The following is a 17,123-nucleotide window of genomic DNA, read 5'->3' on the forward strand; positions in this document are numbered from 1 at the left end:
TTCTTCACCCTCTTTTTTCACAGTAACTACGTTGCAGCGTTAATGTAAGCCTACTTGTGACAATAATAAAGATGATTATTATTTAGGTTTGCAACTTTTTGTTTATGTTGGCTCCCCTCGAACTTTCTGCTAAAATATATTACTTCTACTTCTCTTCGTTAAATTTCATCTGCATTGTGCCCACCCACTCCACCTGCATGTCTATGACCTCCAAGTTTAACACCATCCTCCTCACAGTTCACAATATTTCTGTGGTTTGTGTCTTCTACAGATTTTGAAATTGTGCCCTTTACAGCTAAGTGTGGGTCATTAATATGGATCAAGAAAAGCAATAGTCTTACAGCAGCTGCTGGGAACCCCACTATTATACCGTCATCCAGTCTGATAAACAATTGTTCACCATTATTTGTGCTTTAACAGAGAATCATCCAGACTCAAAATGTTAGCTCCCTTCTTTGCCCACAGATGCTGTCAGACCTGCTGAGATTGTTTAGTATATTCTGTTTTTGTTCACCACTGTTGTCTGTTTCCTGTCACTCGCCCAACTTATATCCATGCCACCACTGTCCCTTTTGTTTCATGGACTTCAGTGTTGCTGAAAAACATCTTCTGGAAGTCTGTGTACATGACATCAACTCTATTACCCTTGTCTCAGAATAAAGGGGTATCAATTTAAGACTGAAATGAGGAGAAATTTCTTCTCTCAAAGGATTAAGAGTCTTGCCACAGAGAGCTGTGGGGGCAGAGTCCTTGTATATATTGAAGGCTGAGATAGATTCTTGATCAGTAAGGGAATCAAGGGTTACGGGGAAAGAGTAAGAAAGTGAACATGAATCTCAGATCAGCCATGATACTATTGACTGGCAGAGCAGGCTCAAGGGGCCGAACGGCCTACTCCTGTTCCTATTTCTTATGGTCTAACCCCCTCTATTAATTTATCAAAAACTCGATCAAGTTAACAAAATATGATTTGCCTTTAACTGTGCGTTCACCTTCCTGAATTACACTTGTATTTTTGCTACTCCGTTTTGTTGGGTGTTGTATTCTGAGGGGGCTGTCTCACCTGATGTCTGGGATTTGTAGGAATACGTAGGGGAATGGTTTTCAGTAAAAGTTAATTGCACAAGTTTCTTTTGGCATGTTTCAGAGCATTTTTTAATGTAGTGACATAAACTTAATACAGTTACTAACTAGTGACTGTCAAATAACATTACAATTTTAATCTATATGTCGATTGATTTAACCAGGTCGGTCAAGGCAGCCTTGAGGAGGAGTTTATAGAATGTATCCGTGATAGTTTCCTAGAACAGTATGTAATGGAACCTACGAGCGAACAAGCGATCCTAGATCTGGTCCTTTGTAATGAGACAGGTTTGATTAATGATCTCATAGTTAGGGATCCTCTGGTAAGGAACGATCACAATATGGTGGAATTTAAAATACAAGTGGAAGGTGAGAAGGTAAAATCAAACACTAGTATTTTGTGCTTAAACAAAGGAGATTACAATGGGATGAGAGAAGAGCTGGCTAAGGTAGACTGGGAGCAAAGACTTTATGGTGAAACAGTTGAGGAACAGTGGAGAACCTTCGAAGCGATTTTTCACAGTGCTTAGCCAAAGTTTATACCAACAAAAAGGAAGGACGGTAGAAAGAAGGAAAATCAACCGTGGATATCTAAGGAAATAAGCGAGAGTATCAAATTGAAGGAAAAAGCAGAAAAGTGGCAAAGGTTAGAGGGAGTCTAGAGGATTGGGAAATCTTTAGGGGGCAACAGAAAACTACTAAAAAAGCTATAAAGAAGAGTAAGATAGATTATGAGAGTAAACTTGCTCAGAATATAAAAACAGATAATAAAAGTTTCTACAAACATATAAAACAAAAAAAGAGTGGATAAGGTAAATATTGGTCCTTTAGAGGATGAGAAGGGAGATTTAATAATGAGAGACAAGGAAATGGCTGAGGAACTGAACATGTTTTTTGGGTCAGTCTTCACAGTGGAAGACACAAATAACATGCCAGTGACTGATGGAAATGAAGCTATGACATGTGAGGGCCTTGATACGATTGTTATCACTAAGGAGGTAGTGATGGGCAAGCTAATGGGGCTAGAGGTAGACGAGTCTCCTGGCCCTGATGGAATGCATTCCAGAGTGCTAAAAGAAATGGCTAGGGAAATTGCAAATGCACTGGTGATGATTTACCAAAATTCACTAGACTCTGGGGTGGTCCCGGCGGATTGGAAATTAGCAAACGTGACACCACTGTTTAAAAAAAGGAGATAGGCAGAAAGTGGGTAATTATAGGCCAGTTAGCTTAACTTGGTAGTCGGGAAGATGCTGGAATCTATCATCAAGGAAGAAAAAGCGAGGCATCTGGATGGAAATTGTCCCATTGGACAGACGCAGCATGGGTTCACAAAGGGCAGGTCGTGCCCAACTAATTTAGTGGAATATTTTGAAGACATTACCAGTGCACTAGACAATGGGGAACCAATGGATGTGGTATATCTGGATTTCCAGAAAGTCTTTGACAAGGTGCCACACAAAAGGTTGCTGCATAAGATAATAATGTATGGCGTTAAGGGTAAAGTAGTAGCATGGATAGAGGATTGGTTAATTAATAGAAAGCAAAGAGTGGGGATTAATGGGTGTTTCTCTGGTTAGAACACAGAACATTACAGCGCAGTACAGGCCCTTTGGCCCACGATGTTGCACCGTCCTGTGAAACCCTTCTAAAGTCCCTCTACACTATTCCCTTATCGTCCATATGCCTATCCAATGACCATTTGAATGCGTTTAGTGTTGGTGAGTCCACTACTGTTGCAGGCAGGGCATTCCACACCCTTACTACTCTCTGAGTAAAGAACCTACCTCTGACATCTGTCCTATATCTATCTCCCCTCAATTTAAAGCTATGTCCCCTCGTGCTGGACATCACCATCCGAGGAAAAAGGCTCTCGATGTCCACCCTATCTAATCCTCTGATCATCTTGTATACCTCAATTAAGTCCCCGCTTCACCTTCTTCTCTCTAACGAAAACAGCCTCAAGTCCTTCAGCCTTTCCTCATATGATCTTCCCTCCATACCAGTCAACATTCTTGTAAATCGGGCAGCATGGTGGCCTAGTGGTTAGCACAACCGCCTCACGGCGCTGAGGTCCCAGGTTCGATCCCGGCTCTGGGTCACTGTCCGTGTGGAGTTTGCACATTCTCCCCGTGTCTGCGTGGGTTTCGCCCCCACAACCCAAAAATGTGCAGAGTAGGTGGATTGGCCACGCTAAATTGCCCCTTAATGGGAAAAAATAATTGGCTAATCTAAATTTATAAAAAAAAACATTCTTGTAAATCTCCTCTGTACCCTTTTCAATGCTTCCACGTCCTTCCTATAATGTGGCGACCAGAACTGCACACAATACTCCAAATGCGGCCGCACCAGAGTTTTGTACAACTGCAACATGACCTCATGGCTCCGAAACTCAATTCCTCTACCAATAAAAGCTAACACACCGTACGCCTTCTTAACAACCCTCTCAACCTGGGTGGCAACTTTCAGGGATCTATGGACATGGACACCGAGATCTCTCTGCTCGTCCACACTACCAAGAATCTTACCATTAGCCCAGTACTCTGCCTTCCTGTTATTCCTTCCAAAATGAATCACCTCACACTTTTCTGCATTAAACTCCATTTGCCACCTATCAGCCCAGCTCTGCAGCTTATCTATACCCTCTGTAACTTGTAACATCCTTCTGCACTGTCTACAACTCCACCGACTTGAGTGTCATCTGCAAATTTACTCCCCCATCCTTCTACGCCCTCCTCCAGGTCATTTATAAAAATGACAAACAGCAACGGCCCCAAAACAGATCCTTGTCGCACACCACTAGTAACTGGACACCAGTCAGAGCATTTCCCATCAACCACCACTCTTTGTCTTCTATCAGCTAGCCAATTTCTGATCCAAACTGCTAAATCACCCTGAATCCCATGCCTCTGTATTTTCTGCAATAGCCTACCGTGGGGAACCTTATCAAACGCTTTACTGAAATCCATATACACCACATCAACTGTTTTACCCTCATCCACCTGTTTGGTCACCTTCTCGAAGAACTCAATGAGGTTTGTGAGGCATGACCTACCCTTCACAAAACATGTTGACTATCTCTAATCAAATTATTCCTTTCCAGATGATTATACATCCTATCTCTTATAAACCTTTCCAAGACTTTTCCCACAACAGAAGTAAGGCTCACTGGTCTATAGTTACCGGGGTTATCTCTACTCCCCTTCTTGTACAAGGGGACAACATTTGCTATCCTCCAGTCCTCTGGCACTATTCCTGTAGACAAAGATGAATTAAAGATCAAAGCCAAAGGCTCAGCAATCTCCTCCCTAGCTTCCCAGAGAATCCTAGGATAAATCCCATCCGGCCCAGGGGACTTATCTATTTTCACACTTTTCAGAATCGCTAACACCTCCTCCTTATGAACCTCAAGCCCTTCTAGTCTAGAAGCCTGTATCTCAGTATTCTCCTCGACAACTTTGTCTTTTTCCTGTGTGAATACTGACGAAAAATACTCATTTAGCACCTCTCCTATCTCCTCAGACTCTAAGCACAACTACTGTCCTTGTCTGGCCCTACTCTTACCTTAGTCATTCTTTTATTCCTGACATACCTATAGAAAGCTTTAGGGTTATCCTTGATCCTACCTGCCAAAGACTTCTCATGTCCTCGCTTGGCTCTTCTTAGCTCTCTCTTTAGAGCCTTCCTAGCTAACTTGTAACTCTCAAGCGACCCAACTGAACCATCACGTCTCATCTTCACATAAGCCTCCTTCTTCCTCTTGACAAGTGTTTCAACTGCTTTAGTAACCCATGGTTCCCTCACTCGACCACTTCCTCCCTGTCTAACAGGTACATACTTATCAAGGACACGCAGTAGCTGTTCTTGAACATGCTCCACATTTCCATTGTGTCCATCCCCTGCATTTTTCCTGTCCAGGCGATGCATCCTAAGTCTTGCCTCATCGCATCATAATTGCCTTTCCCCCAGCAATAACTCTTGCCCTGCGGTTTATACCTATCCCTCTCCATCGCTAAAGTAAACGTAATCGAATTGTGGTCACTATCACCAAAATGCTCACCTACCTCCAAATCTAACACCTGTCCTGGTTCATTACCCAGTACCAAATCCAATACGGCCTCTCCTCTTGTAGGCCTATCTACATACTGCATCAGGAAACCCTCCTGCACACATTGGACAAAAACGGATCCATCTAAAGTACTCGAACTATAGTGTTTCCAGTCAATATTTGGAAAGTTAAAGTCCCCCATAACAACTACCCTGTTATTTTCACTCCTATCTAGAATCATCTTTGCAATCCTTTCCTCTACATCTCTGGAACTTTTCGGAGGCCTATAGAAAAGCCCTAACAGGGTGACCTCTCCTTTCCTGTTTCTTAACTCAGCCCATACTACCTCAGTATTCGAGTCCTCATCAAATGTCCTCTCAGCCACCGTAATACTGTCCTTGACTAACAATGCCACCCCTTCCCCTCTCTTACCACCTTCCCTGAACTTACTGAAATATCTAAACCATAGTTTAGGTGCAGGCTGCACCTGCAACAATCATCCATGGCTCCGAAATGGCCACAACATTGAAGTCCCAGGTACTAACCCATGCAGCAAGCTCACCCACCTTGGTCCGATGCTCCTGGCATTGAAGTAGACGCACTTTAGACCACCTTCCTTCCTGCCGGTACACTCCTGCAACTTTGAAACCTTACTCATGACCTCACTACTCTCAGCTTCTTGTGTACTGGAGCTACAATTCAGGTTCCCAATCCCCTGCTGAACTAGTTTAAACCCTCCCGAAGAGCATTAGCAAACCTCCCCCCGAGGATATTAGTGCCCCTCTGGTCCAGGTGTAGACCATCCCGTTTGTAGAGGTCCCACCTACCCCAGAATGAGCCCCAATTGTCCAGGAATTTGAAACCCTCCCTCCTGCACCATCCCTGCAGCCACATGTTCAACTGCTCTCTCTCCCTGTTCCTCGACTCGCTAGCACGTGGCACGGGTAACAACCCAGAGATAATAACTCTGTTTGTTCTAGCTCTAAGTTTCCACCCTAGCTCCCTGAATTCCTGCATTACATCCCTATCCCTTTTCCTACCTATGTCGTTGGCACCTAAGTGGACCACGACTTGGGGCTGCTCCCCCTCCCCCTTAAGGATCCCGAAAACACGATCTGAGACATCGCGGACCCTGGCACCTGGGAGGCAACACACCAACCGCGAGTCTCTCTCGTTCCCACAGAATCTCCTATCTATCCCCCTAACTATGGAGTCTCCAATGACTAATGTTCTACTCCTTTCCCCCCTTCCCTTCTGAGCAACAGGGACAGACTCCGTGCCAGAGACCTGTACCCCATGGCTGACCCCTGGTAAGTCCCCCCCCCCCAATAGTATCCAAAGCGGTATACCTGTTACTTAGGGGAACGACCACAGGGGATCCGTGTACTGACTGCTTACCCCCAGCCCCTCTTACCGTCACCCATCTATCTTTATTCTTTGGCGTAACTACCTCCCTGAAGCTTCTATCTATGACCCCCTCTGCCTCCCGAATGATCCGAAGTTCATCCAGCACCAGCTCCAGTTCCCTAACACGGTTTTTGAGGAGCTGGAGTTGGGTGCACTTCCCACAGATGAAATCAGCAGGGACACTGACGGCGTCCCTCACCTCAAACATTCTGCAGGAGGAGCATTGTACTGCCTTCCCTGACATCACCTCTATATTTAAAAAAAAAACAAGAAAAAGAAAGGAAGAGCTTACCTGATATTCCCTCAAACCCTGTTCCCACTGAAAGGTAAGCAAATTTAAAGGCACTCACTCACCTTCACGACAGACCCCTGCTCCCGCTTCCCAACGACCGTGGGTTTTTTTTTGGTTAGAGGAGGAAGTAGGGGGGAAACACTGAGGAAGTGTTTCAGGTTTAACTGTCACTTGACAACAGCCCCTCCACAAACCACCTTCAAATTAGGCTGACCGCACTGCACGTATGCAAATTTCCCCGGAACAGCCAATCAGTAGCTCTACTCTGCTGCCCTCTGTTGGATCAGTAGCAGAGTTGGCAATCAGTAGCTAATGGTTGGCAATCAGTAGCTAATGGTGTCCCTCCGGATCAATGTTGGGATCATAAATTGTTCACAATTTACATAGATGATTTGGAGTTGGGGACCAAGTGCAATGTGTCCAAATTTGCAGACAACACTAAGATGAGTGGTAAAGCAAAAAGTGCAGAGGATACTGGAAGTCTGCAGAGGGATTTGGATAGTAAAAGTGAATGGGCTAGGGTCTGGCAGATGGAATACAATGTTGACAAATGTGAGGTTATCCATTTTGGTAAGAATAACAGCAAAAGGGATTATTATTTAAATGATAAAATATTAAAACATGCTGCTGTACAGAGAGACCTCGGTGTCCTAGTGCATGAGTCGCAAAAAGTTGGTTTACAGGTGATTAAGAAGGCGAATGGAGTTTCGTCCTTCATTGCTCGAGGGATGAAGTTTAAGACTAGGGAGTTTATGCTGCAACTGTATAAGGTGTTAGTGAGGCCACAACTGGCGTATTGTGTTCAGTTTTGGTCTCCTCACCTGAGAAAGGACGTACTAGCACTGGAGGGTGTGCAGAGGAGATTCACTAGGTTAATCCCAGAGTTGAGGGCGTTCGATTCCAAGGAGAGGTTGAGTAGACTGGGTCTGTACTTGTTGGAATTTAGAAAGATGCAGGGAGATCTTATAAAAATATATGAAATTATGAAGGGAATTGATAGGATAGATATGAGTAGGTTATTTCCACTGGCGGGTGGAAGCAGAACTAAGGGGCATAGCCTCAAAATAAAGAGAAGTAATTTTAGGACTGAGCTTAGGAGGAACTTCTTCATCCAAATGGTTATGAATCTATGGAATTCCTTGCCCAGTGAAGCAGTTGAGGCTCCTTCATTAAATGTTTTCTCGATAAGGATAGATCGTTTTTTTGAAAAATAAAAGAATAAAAGGTTATGGTGTTCGAGCGGGAAGGTGGAGCTGAATCCACAAAACATCAGCCATGATCTCATTGAATGGCAGAGCAGGCACGAAGGGCCAGATGGCCTACTCCTGCTCCTAATGCTTATGTTCTTGTGACTCTGATCTTTTGTAAATGTTTCTGGAGATCAACTTGTTAACTTGCATGAAACGTACTTGAGTCATAAATGGATCAACTTAAGGTATTCAAGGTAAAATAAACGTTTAGAGGGCAGATGGTGCACAGTCTTTGCTGAAATTGTTTGAAGATATCGCGGCTTTTAAAAAAAGTTTGATTGATAACCTCATAACCATTAATCAGTAGTTAAAGCAAAAACCTCAGCATTAAAAGTAGCTGCTTGGAAAACATATTGGAGGACTGGTACGATCCTTGGGTCTGCATCTTAACATAGCCATTACCTTAATGAAAATGAGAAGATTACAACCCATAAAGCTTGCTAATCTATGGCTGAAAGTGTGAACTTACTTTTACTATGTTTGCGAAAGAACGATGTTATAATCCTTAAATCTGTTGTTCATGACTACTTAAGTCATCTTTTGATGTTATATATTTTTTTCATAAACATTTTATTGAGGTTTTTTTGGTATTATAACAACATAATAAACAATATACATGAAACCATGAACATAGTGCAAAAGCCGTCTCCCTCCCTTACAGGTCCCACCTTTATTAACCCCCTACTCTAAGCTAAACTAACCACCCCCCTTCTGCTGACGATTAATTTTCCGCGAAGACGTCGACGAATGGTTGCCACCTCCTGGCGAACCCTAACATTGCCCCTCTCAAGGTGAACTTGATTTTCTCCAAACAGAGAAAGCTAGCCATGTCCGATAGCCAGGTCTCCAACTTCGGGGGCTTTGAGTCCCTCTAAGCTAATAGTATCCGTCTCCCACTCACCAAAACTATCAATATCCTTTTGTGACTTGCGTTTGTCCTTTTCACAATTTACTTCCTGACCTATTTTGTGTCATCAGCAAATTTAACAACCTTATCCATGGTCCCTTTATTCAAGTGATTTATATAAATTGTGAAGAGTTGAGGCCTCAGCACTGATCCCTGTGACACACTGCTCTTTGCATCTTACTAAACAGAAAATGATCCATTTCTGACTACCCTCTGTTTTCTGTTAGCTAACCAATCTTTTTTCCATGCCAATCTTTTACCCCTGTTATACCATGAGCTTTTATTTTCTACAATAATCTTTGATGAGGCACCTTATCAAATGCCTTTTGAAAATTTAAGTACAGTATGTCCACGTTTCCCCTTTAAACACAACATATGTTATTTCTTCAAAGAACTTCAATAAATTGGTTAAAAAGATTTCCCTTTCACAAAACCATGCTGACTCTGCCTGATTACCTTGAATATATCTAAGTGTATTGCTATAACATCTTATGACACATGCTAATTCGACTAACCCATAGTTTCCTTCTTTCTGTCCTTTTCTTTTTGAGCAAAGAAGTTGCATTAACTATTTTCCAATCTAATCGGACCTTTCCCTGAATTTAGTGAATTTTGGAAAATTAAAGCAAAAGCATTAACAACCTCACTAGACACTTCCTTTAAGACCTTAGGATGAAATTCATCAGGACCCGAGGACCTGTCGACCCGTTATTTGTATGATTTGTTGAGTGCTATTATGGGCCAGGGGGTTTAGAGAACCTCAAAGTGTATCATGGAGTTCACCTGACCCACAACTTTTAACAGATTGTGGTTATGGGGAGCACATGGGCTTACCTTACAGGTGTAGTGAACAGAGAGTTAAAGTACTTTTAAATTAAAACAATGTTTATTTATAAAACCAGTTAACACTTTATAAACCCGCAGTAAACATCTTAACGACTATCAACACCAATAAATCCCCCAAAGAATACAGTACACTATAAGTAACTCTTAATCTTTCCTTGCAACATCCAAAAGACAAAAAGAACCCTTTGTACAGAAAGACATCAGGTTTAACTTCACTACTGAGAACAGTTACCCGTTGAAATCACCAAATGGACATTCATAAGCTTCCAGAGATTCATATACATCTTGCTGGGGCTGCAGCGTTTCCAAAACTAAAACAAAACTAAACACACCCTGTAGCTGCAAGCCCAAAGCGAAAGTAAAAGCAGACAGACATCCCAGCTACACACATACTCTGACATCACGGATAAACACCCATTTCTTAAAGGTACATCCACTACAGATATTTTTCTAAACACCCATTTCTTAAAGCTACTCTCACATGACAATACTACTGGTGATTGCAATTTCCTTGAGTTCCTCCATCCCTACCAATTCTTGATTTACAGCTCTTTCTGGGATGATAACCTATCCTCTCATGAAGACCTATTTTATTCATCTGCCATCTCCTTATTTTCATTATTAATTCCCCAGATTCACTTGCTATATGATCACTGCTCACTTTGTTACCTCTTTTAAAAATATCTGTAGAAACTCTTAGAATCTGCCTTTATATTTCTAGGGTGCTTTCTCTTTATTTTTTCCCACCTTATTAATCTTTTGGACATTCTTTACTGGTTCTTTTTATTCTATCCAATCTTCGGATTTACCAGTTATCTTTGCGCAATTATATACTTTTCGTTTAAATTTGATACTATTTTTAACTTTTTTAGTTAATCATGGATGGTGGGTCATCACCTTGTAATTTCTTTTCTTGTTGGTCTGTTCTTGTTGTGTATTCTGAAATATCCCCTTAAATATCTGCCATTAATTCTCTATTGACCTATCCCTTAACCTAAATTGTCAGTTCACTTTCGCTAGTTCTGCTTTCATGCCCTCATAATTACCGTTCTTTCAATTCAAAATATTAGTCTTAGATCCATTCTTCTCTCCCTCAAACTGAATGTAATATTTAATCATATTATGATCACTGCTACCTCGGGGCACCTTCACCTGAGGTCATTAATTAATGCTATCTCATTGGTCAATACCAGGCCTGGCATGTTGGTTGGTGCCAGAACTTGCTGTTCTGAGAAACTATCCTGAAAACATCTGTGAATTCCTCATCTAGGTTACCTTTGCCAATCTGATTTTTCCAGTATGCATGTAGATTAAAGTCCTCCGTGATAATCGCCGTACCCTTCTGAGAAACTCCCATTATTTCTTCTTTGATACCCCGTCCTACTTTGTTAGGTCTGCAGCCGTTCAAAAAGGCAGCTCACTCCCACTTGGGCAATAAATGCAGGCCTAACCAGAAGCGAATAATTTTTTTAAGAAGAGGTGGCCTTTACGTCACTCCACAAGTGACTACTTGCCTTTATCATTGTTTTTAATTCATTCACGGGGTGTCGGCGTCACTGGCTGGACCAACATTTATTGCCCATCCCTAATTGCCCTGGAACTGAGTTGCTTGCTGGTACATGGAGTCACATGTAGGCAAGACCAGTTAAGGACAGCGGATTTCCTTCCTTGAATTTGTGGATTTTTACAACAATCAACAATGATTTCATGGTCATCCAGACTTCTATTGAATTCAAATTTCACCATCCTGCCATGGTGGGATTCAAACCAGGAATCCCAGGGCAACACCCTGGATTTCTGGATTACTAGTCCAGTGACATACAACTACGCCACCTCCCTATTCCTCATCTCGACCCAAACCGCTTCTATATCCTGGTTTCCTGAATTTGGGTCATCCCTCTCTCTGGTGCCAATATCATCTTGAATGAACAGTCACATTCCATCTTTTCCAAGCTTCCTTTTCTTCCTAAATGTGTAATTCCCTTCAATATTTGGGTCCCAATCTATATCATCCTGCAGCCATATCCAGTGGCAGATGGAATACTATTGAAACGTGTCCGGTTATGCACTTTGGTAGGAAGAATGGAGGCATAAACTATTTTGTAAATGGGAAAGGAATTAGGAAATCAGAAGCACCAAAGGACTTTGCAGCCCTAGTTAAAGATTCTCGTAAGATTAACATACAAGTTCAGTTGGCAATTAGGAAGGTAAATGCAATGGTAGCATTCATGTCAAGAGGGCTAGAATACAAGAGCATGGATGTACTTCTGAGGCTCTATAAGACTCTGGTCAGACCCCATGTGGAGTATTGTGAGCAGTTTTGGGCCCCACATCTCTTCCTTAGATGTGGGGCCAAAACTGCTCACAATACTCCACATGGGGTCTGACCAGAGTCTTATAGAGCCTCAGAAGTACATCCATGCTCTTGTATTCTAGCTGTTGGAAAGGGTCCAGAGGAGGTTCACAAGAATGATCCCTGGAATGATGGGCTTTTCATTATGAGAATGGTTGAGGACTCTGGGACTGTACTCGTTGAAGTTTAGAAGGATGAGGGGAGATCTTATTGAAACTTGCAGGATACTGAGAGACCTGGATAGAGTGGACGCGGAGAGGATGTTTCCACTAGAAGGAAAAGCTAGAACCCAAGGCCTCAGACTGAAAGGACAATCCTTTAAAACTGAGATGAGGAGGAAGTTCTTCAGCCAGAGGGTGGTGAATCTGTGGAAATCATTGCCGCAGAAGGCTGTGGAGGCCAAATCATTGAGTGTCTTTAAGACAGAGATAGATACGTTCTTGATTAATAAGGGGATCAGGAATTATGGGGAGAAGACAGGAGATTGGGGATGAGAAACATATCACCCATGATTGAACGGCGGAGTAGGCACGATGGGCCAAATGGCTTAATTCAGCTCCTATGGTTTCTGGAATGGCTATTAGGTCATACGTGTTTATCACAATTTGCACCATTAGTTCATCTGTTTTGTTTCAAATGCTACGTGCCTTCAGATACAGAGTCTTCAGTTTTGTCCTATTAATTTTGAAACCTCTGGTCTCATCTGCTAATTTACTCTTAGATTTGTGCTCTCTGTCCCTCTTTCATGGTCTGTTTATCATTTCATTCATTGAAACCTTTCACTCTTGCCTTGTCTCCACTCTTTGATTTACCCCATCTTCCCAAATTTGACTTCTTTCCTCCACTATTTAGTTTTAAACCCTCTCTACTTCCCTAGTTATGTGGCTCGCAGGAACACTAATCTGAATATGGTTCGGGTATAGAATGTCCAACGGTACAGCCCCACTTTTCCTAGTACTGGTGCCAGTATTCTGCAAATGGAATACATTTCTCCCACACCTGTCTTTAAGCCATGCATTCATCTCCCTAATTTTATTTGCCCTATGTCAATTTGCCCATGATTCAGATAATAGTCCAGCAATTACTTTAAGGTTCTGCTGCTTAATTTGGTGCCTAGGTCCTCATCCTGACATCTTCTTTATCCTACCTATGTAGTTCGTACCTACAGAGACCACGATAATTGGATCATCCCCACCCACTCCTAAGTTCCTCTCCAGCATCAGCAAATGTCTCAAACCCTTAACACCAGGCAGGCTACACAGCCGCCTGGACTCTTTGTTGTGGAGAACGGTGTCAATCCCCCCAGAGACTGGTGCAGGTTGCCCACAGTCCTTCCCAAGTTTTTCTATATTTGCTTGTGACAGCTAGTATTGAACACTGACCCTATCCAAATTATTTTAGCATACTGATCTTTAAATAGCTTTTTTCTTTCTCTGAGAAACTGAGGAGTTTCTCAGTTGATCTTTATAAAATTTGTTTTTTTTTCCAGAGAGGAACTCAAGAACTTCTCAAATTCTTAAGAAGTAGAATGCAAGGTACAAAACTGTATTTTACTCTAATGACTATTTAAGCGACAGTGATGCAATGATAACCCAGTAGTTGTGGCCATGTTATATTTTGAAATATTTACAAGTCTTCAGAGGGTGCCTCCATCTTGCAGTGCTCTCTTGGCTTCTCATCCTCAACAGTGGTAGACCTTGCCTGGTAGGGCTGCCGGTTGCCTAAAACCTCAGATGCTCCCCAATGACCATCCAGGCTGTGGAGCCCACCTTCTATTCTTAAATGGATAGAGCTCCCCCTCCTTGCATCTCCTCAAGGATCCTGCCATGGCTACTTCTAGGTTCCCAACTCAAAGTTCAGCATGGCCACTGGAACAAAATTTCAGCCACTTGTTTTTCTCTGCCTTTGCTAGACTCAAGCATCTGCACTTTGTCCAACCCACCACAATTTGTACTGTCGGGAATCACTGGATGCTGAAACTTGTAAAATCATTTGGTGCTCTGCTGGCCACTATCCTTAACCCACATCTGCTTCCAGTCAACCTTGCGAGCTTGGATTTGCATGAGCTACTGACTCTTCGGACATAGGTAGCCTTGGGCCTCATGCAACTTGGTCAATGATTTCTTCAGCTGTTTGCACTGGACAGTAGGTCAGCCCCAGTATTCACTTCCTTCGACTGCTTGTTTAAAGCCCTGCTGAATCTTAATTATTCCCTATTAATCATCAAATGGCACAAAGTTTCTGCTCCTGTTTCTGCATAAGCAGAATGTTCTAATTATTTAATTGTACAACCACTGAATGTAGACAAATGATTGGTGTGATGCGAAAAGTTGTATTACCCAGGGCGGCCTCAGCTTTTCACCATTATATAGCAATAACTAGGATGAAGGAATAGGAGTTTTCTATCCAAGTTTACAGATGAGACTCATTTAAGAGGTATGATAAATTATATAGATCGGAACATGGAGCAACAAAAGTGTATATATTAAGCCATTAGGGAAGTCAATGGCAGATAAAGTTCAGTGTGGGAAATGTGATATCATCTAATTTTCATCCAAAAAGGCTGGTCAAGTTGCAACATTCTCTTAATGGTGAGAACAAACGTTATGAACCAAAAATATTTAGATGTCCATATGCACAAATTGCTAAAAGCTTAGGCAAAGGTAAAAAGAGCATTCAAAAAGGTTAGTGGGACATTGGCCTTCATCGTAAGGGGGTTAATGTGGAATACAAAAGTGGGAAAGTGATGCTCCACTGTTAGAGAGTCTTGGTCAGACTCCACCCATGGTATTGTGTTCAGCTTTAGATAGTGCGCCTCAGGGAAAAAATATTGGTCTCGAAGAGGTATAATGCAGATTCACCGGAAGGGTGCCAGCATTTGAAATGAAAAAATGAAAATCGCTTATTGTCACGAGTAGGCTTCAATGAAGTTACTGTGAAAAACCCCTAGTCGCCACATTCCGGCGCCTGTCCGAGGAGGCTGGTACGGGAATCGAACCGTGCTGCTGGCCTGCTTGGTCTGCTTTAAAAGCCAGCGATTTAGCTCAGTGAGCTAAACCATCCCCTAGCCCCTTTGACAGGTTAACTAAGCTTGGGAGCAGTATATTTCACTTTTATATTCTATATATTTGCCACGAAGAAGCCCAGCCTTGACTGATTCCTGACAAATTGACCTGGCAGTGATGAATGGCAGGGAAAACTAAAAACATTGTGGAAAACAGTGGGAAACTCACTTTTCATATAGATTTCCTTGCGGCACATAAATAAAACCTTGATTTGATGTGTTTTTGACTAGAACAACCAACTGGCCAAGATGACAGTTGTTCAGCGACGGCCATGACTCTTCCTAGTGAGTCTCTGATCGATACGTACACCATGGCAACACAGAAAATGTTAGAATACAGGTATGTGTTCGAGGAACAAGGATACAGTTGGCAATATTGAGATTCCTGTAGTTTTGTAATGCAGATTTGTGGGTCTGTTCTTCTCAAGATTGTGCATCTTTTGCTGTACCAGTTATTAGCCAGTTTCTCAGCATAAATAGCACTTTGATTTCTCAAGTTATGAATAATTTATGTTATGCATTGCAATATTGTTTAATGAAACATTTTACTTCGCTATTTGCATTGCCTCAAAGCAAATGTACTACACTGTAATCTTGCCAGTCTTTTGTGGTTTATGGAATGATGAAACACCAAAGAAATTAATATTTACTGAAAACATAAAACAATGGTAAAACATAAAACAGCAAAAAAATGTTTTACTTGTCAACATAATGTATCTTCCGTGTTGCAGCTAAAGAAACACAACTTTTAAGTTAAGTTTAACATTTGAATAATATTTCTAGACAATTGGTATTTTAAAACAATAGATTTTGGACTGGAGAGGTTGCAGTGCATTTATATTTTGGAATTCTGTTCAGATTGCTATTCGTTACAACTACATTTGTTCAAATTTTATTTAGAATTCTAATTTTTGAAATTTATAATTGTTCTGAATTAATTGTGGGTAAAATCAAAACATTGACACAAAAGCACATTATTAGAAATTAGCATATTTTTGTTGCCAGAACCACTGATCTCATATTTGGGCTAAATTTGAACAAAGTTTTCCCTGTCCATTGACTTTATAAGAGTCCTGCAAGAAATAAACTTGAGATGATATTGAGCATATTTCTTGTAGGTCGGGGCAGCTCGGTGGTGGAGTGGTTAGCACTGCTGCTTCACGGCGCCGAGGACCCGGATTCGATCCCGGCCCCGGGTCACTGTCCGGGTGGAGTTTGCACATTCTCTCCATGTCTGTGTGGGTCTCACCCCCACAACCCAAAGATGTGAAGGGTAGGTAGATTGACCACGCAAATTGTCCCTTAATTGGAAAGAAAAATAAAAGGTTACTTCAAATTTAAAAAAAAAAATTCTTGCAGGTTATTCAGGCTATAAGGATACCTTGGCCGGGATTCTCCCCTACCCGGCGGGGCGGGAGGTCCCAGCGTAGCGGAGTGGTACCAACCACTCCGGCGTCGGGCCTTCCCAAATGTGCAGAATTCTCCACACCTTTAAGGGCTAGGCCCGCTCTGGAGTGGTTTCCACTCCACTGATGGCGCCAAAACCGACACCAATGGCCTTTGGCGCAACGCCACCCGGCGTCAGGGCTGGCCGAAAGGCCTTCGCCGGTCCACGCATGAGCCGATGGTGACGTAGGAGGGTCTCTTCCGCCTCCGCCATGGTGGAGGCCGTGGCGGCGGCGTAAGAAAAAGAGTGCCCCCACGGCACTGGCCCGCCGGCCGATCGGTGGGCCCCGATCGCGGGCCAGGCCACCATGGGGCCCGCTCGCGCCGCCAATCCCGCTGGCACCAGAGGAGGTTTAAACCACGTCGCCGGGATTGGCTTGCAGGGGCGGGACTTCGGCCCATCGCAGTCCGGAGAATCGCCGTGGGG

The 17,123-nt window shown here is 42.7% G+C and overlaps 1 protein-coding gene across 2 annotated transcripts in view; it reads left to right on the forward strand.

The window, feature by feature from the left end:
- The window catches only part of lrrc40 (leucine rich repeat containing 40), a 138,584-nt gene that overhangs the window by 82,924 nt on the left and 38,537 nt on the right, over nt 1–17,123 (forward strand). For both annotated transcript variants that reach the window (XM_038794400.1, XM_038794399.1), the window contains exons 9-10: nt 13,676–13,721; nt 15,482–15,590. In XM_038794400.1, coding sequence (XP_038650328.1) covers nt 13,676–13,721; nt 15,482–15,590 — 155 coding nt within the window. The remainder of the gene's footprint in view (nt 1–13,675; nt 13,722–15,481; nt 15,591–17,123) is intronic.

This window comes from Scyliorhinus canicula, chromosome 4, assembly GCF_902713615.1.
Source record: "Scyliorhinus canicula chromosome 4, sScyCan1.1, whole genome shotgun sequence".
NCBI lineage: Eukaryota > Metazoa > Chordata > Chondrichthyes > Carcharhiniformes > Scyliorhinidae > Scyliorhinus > Scyliorhinus canicula.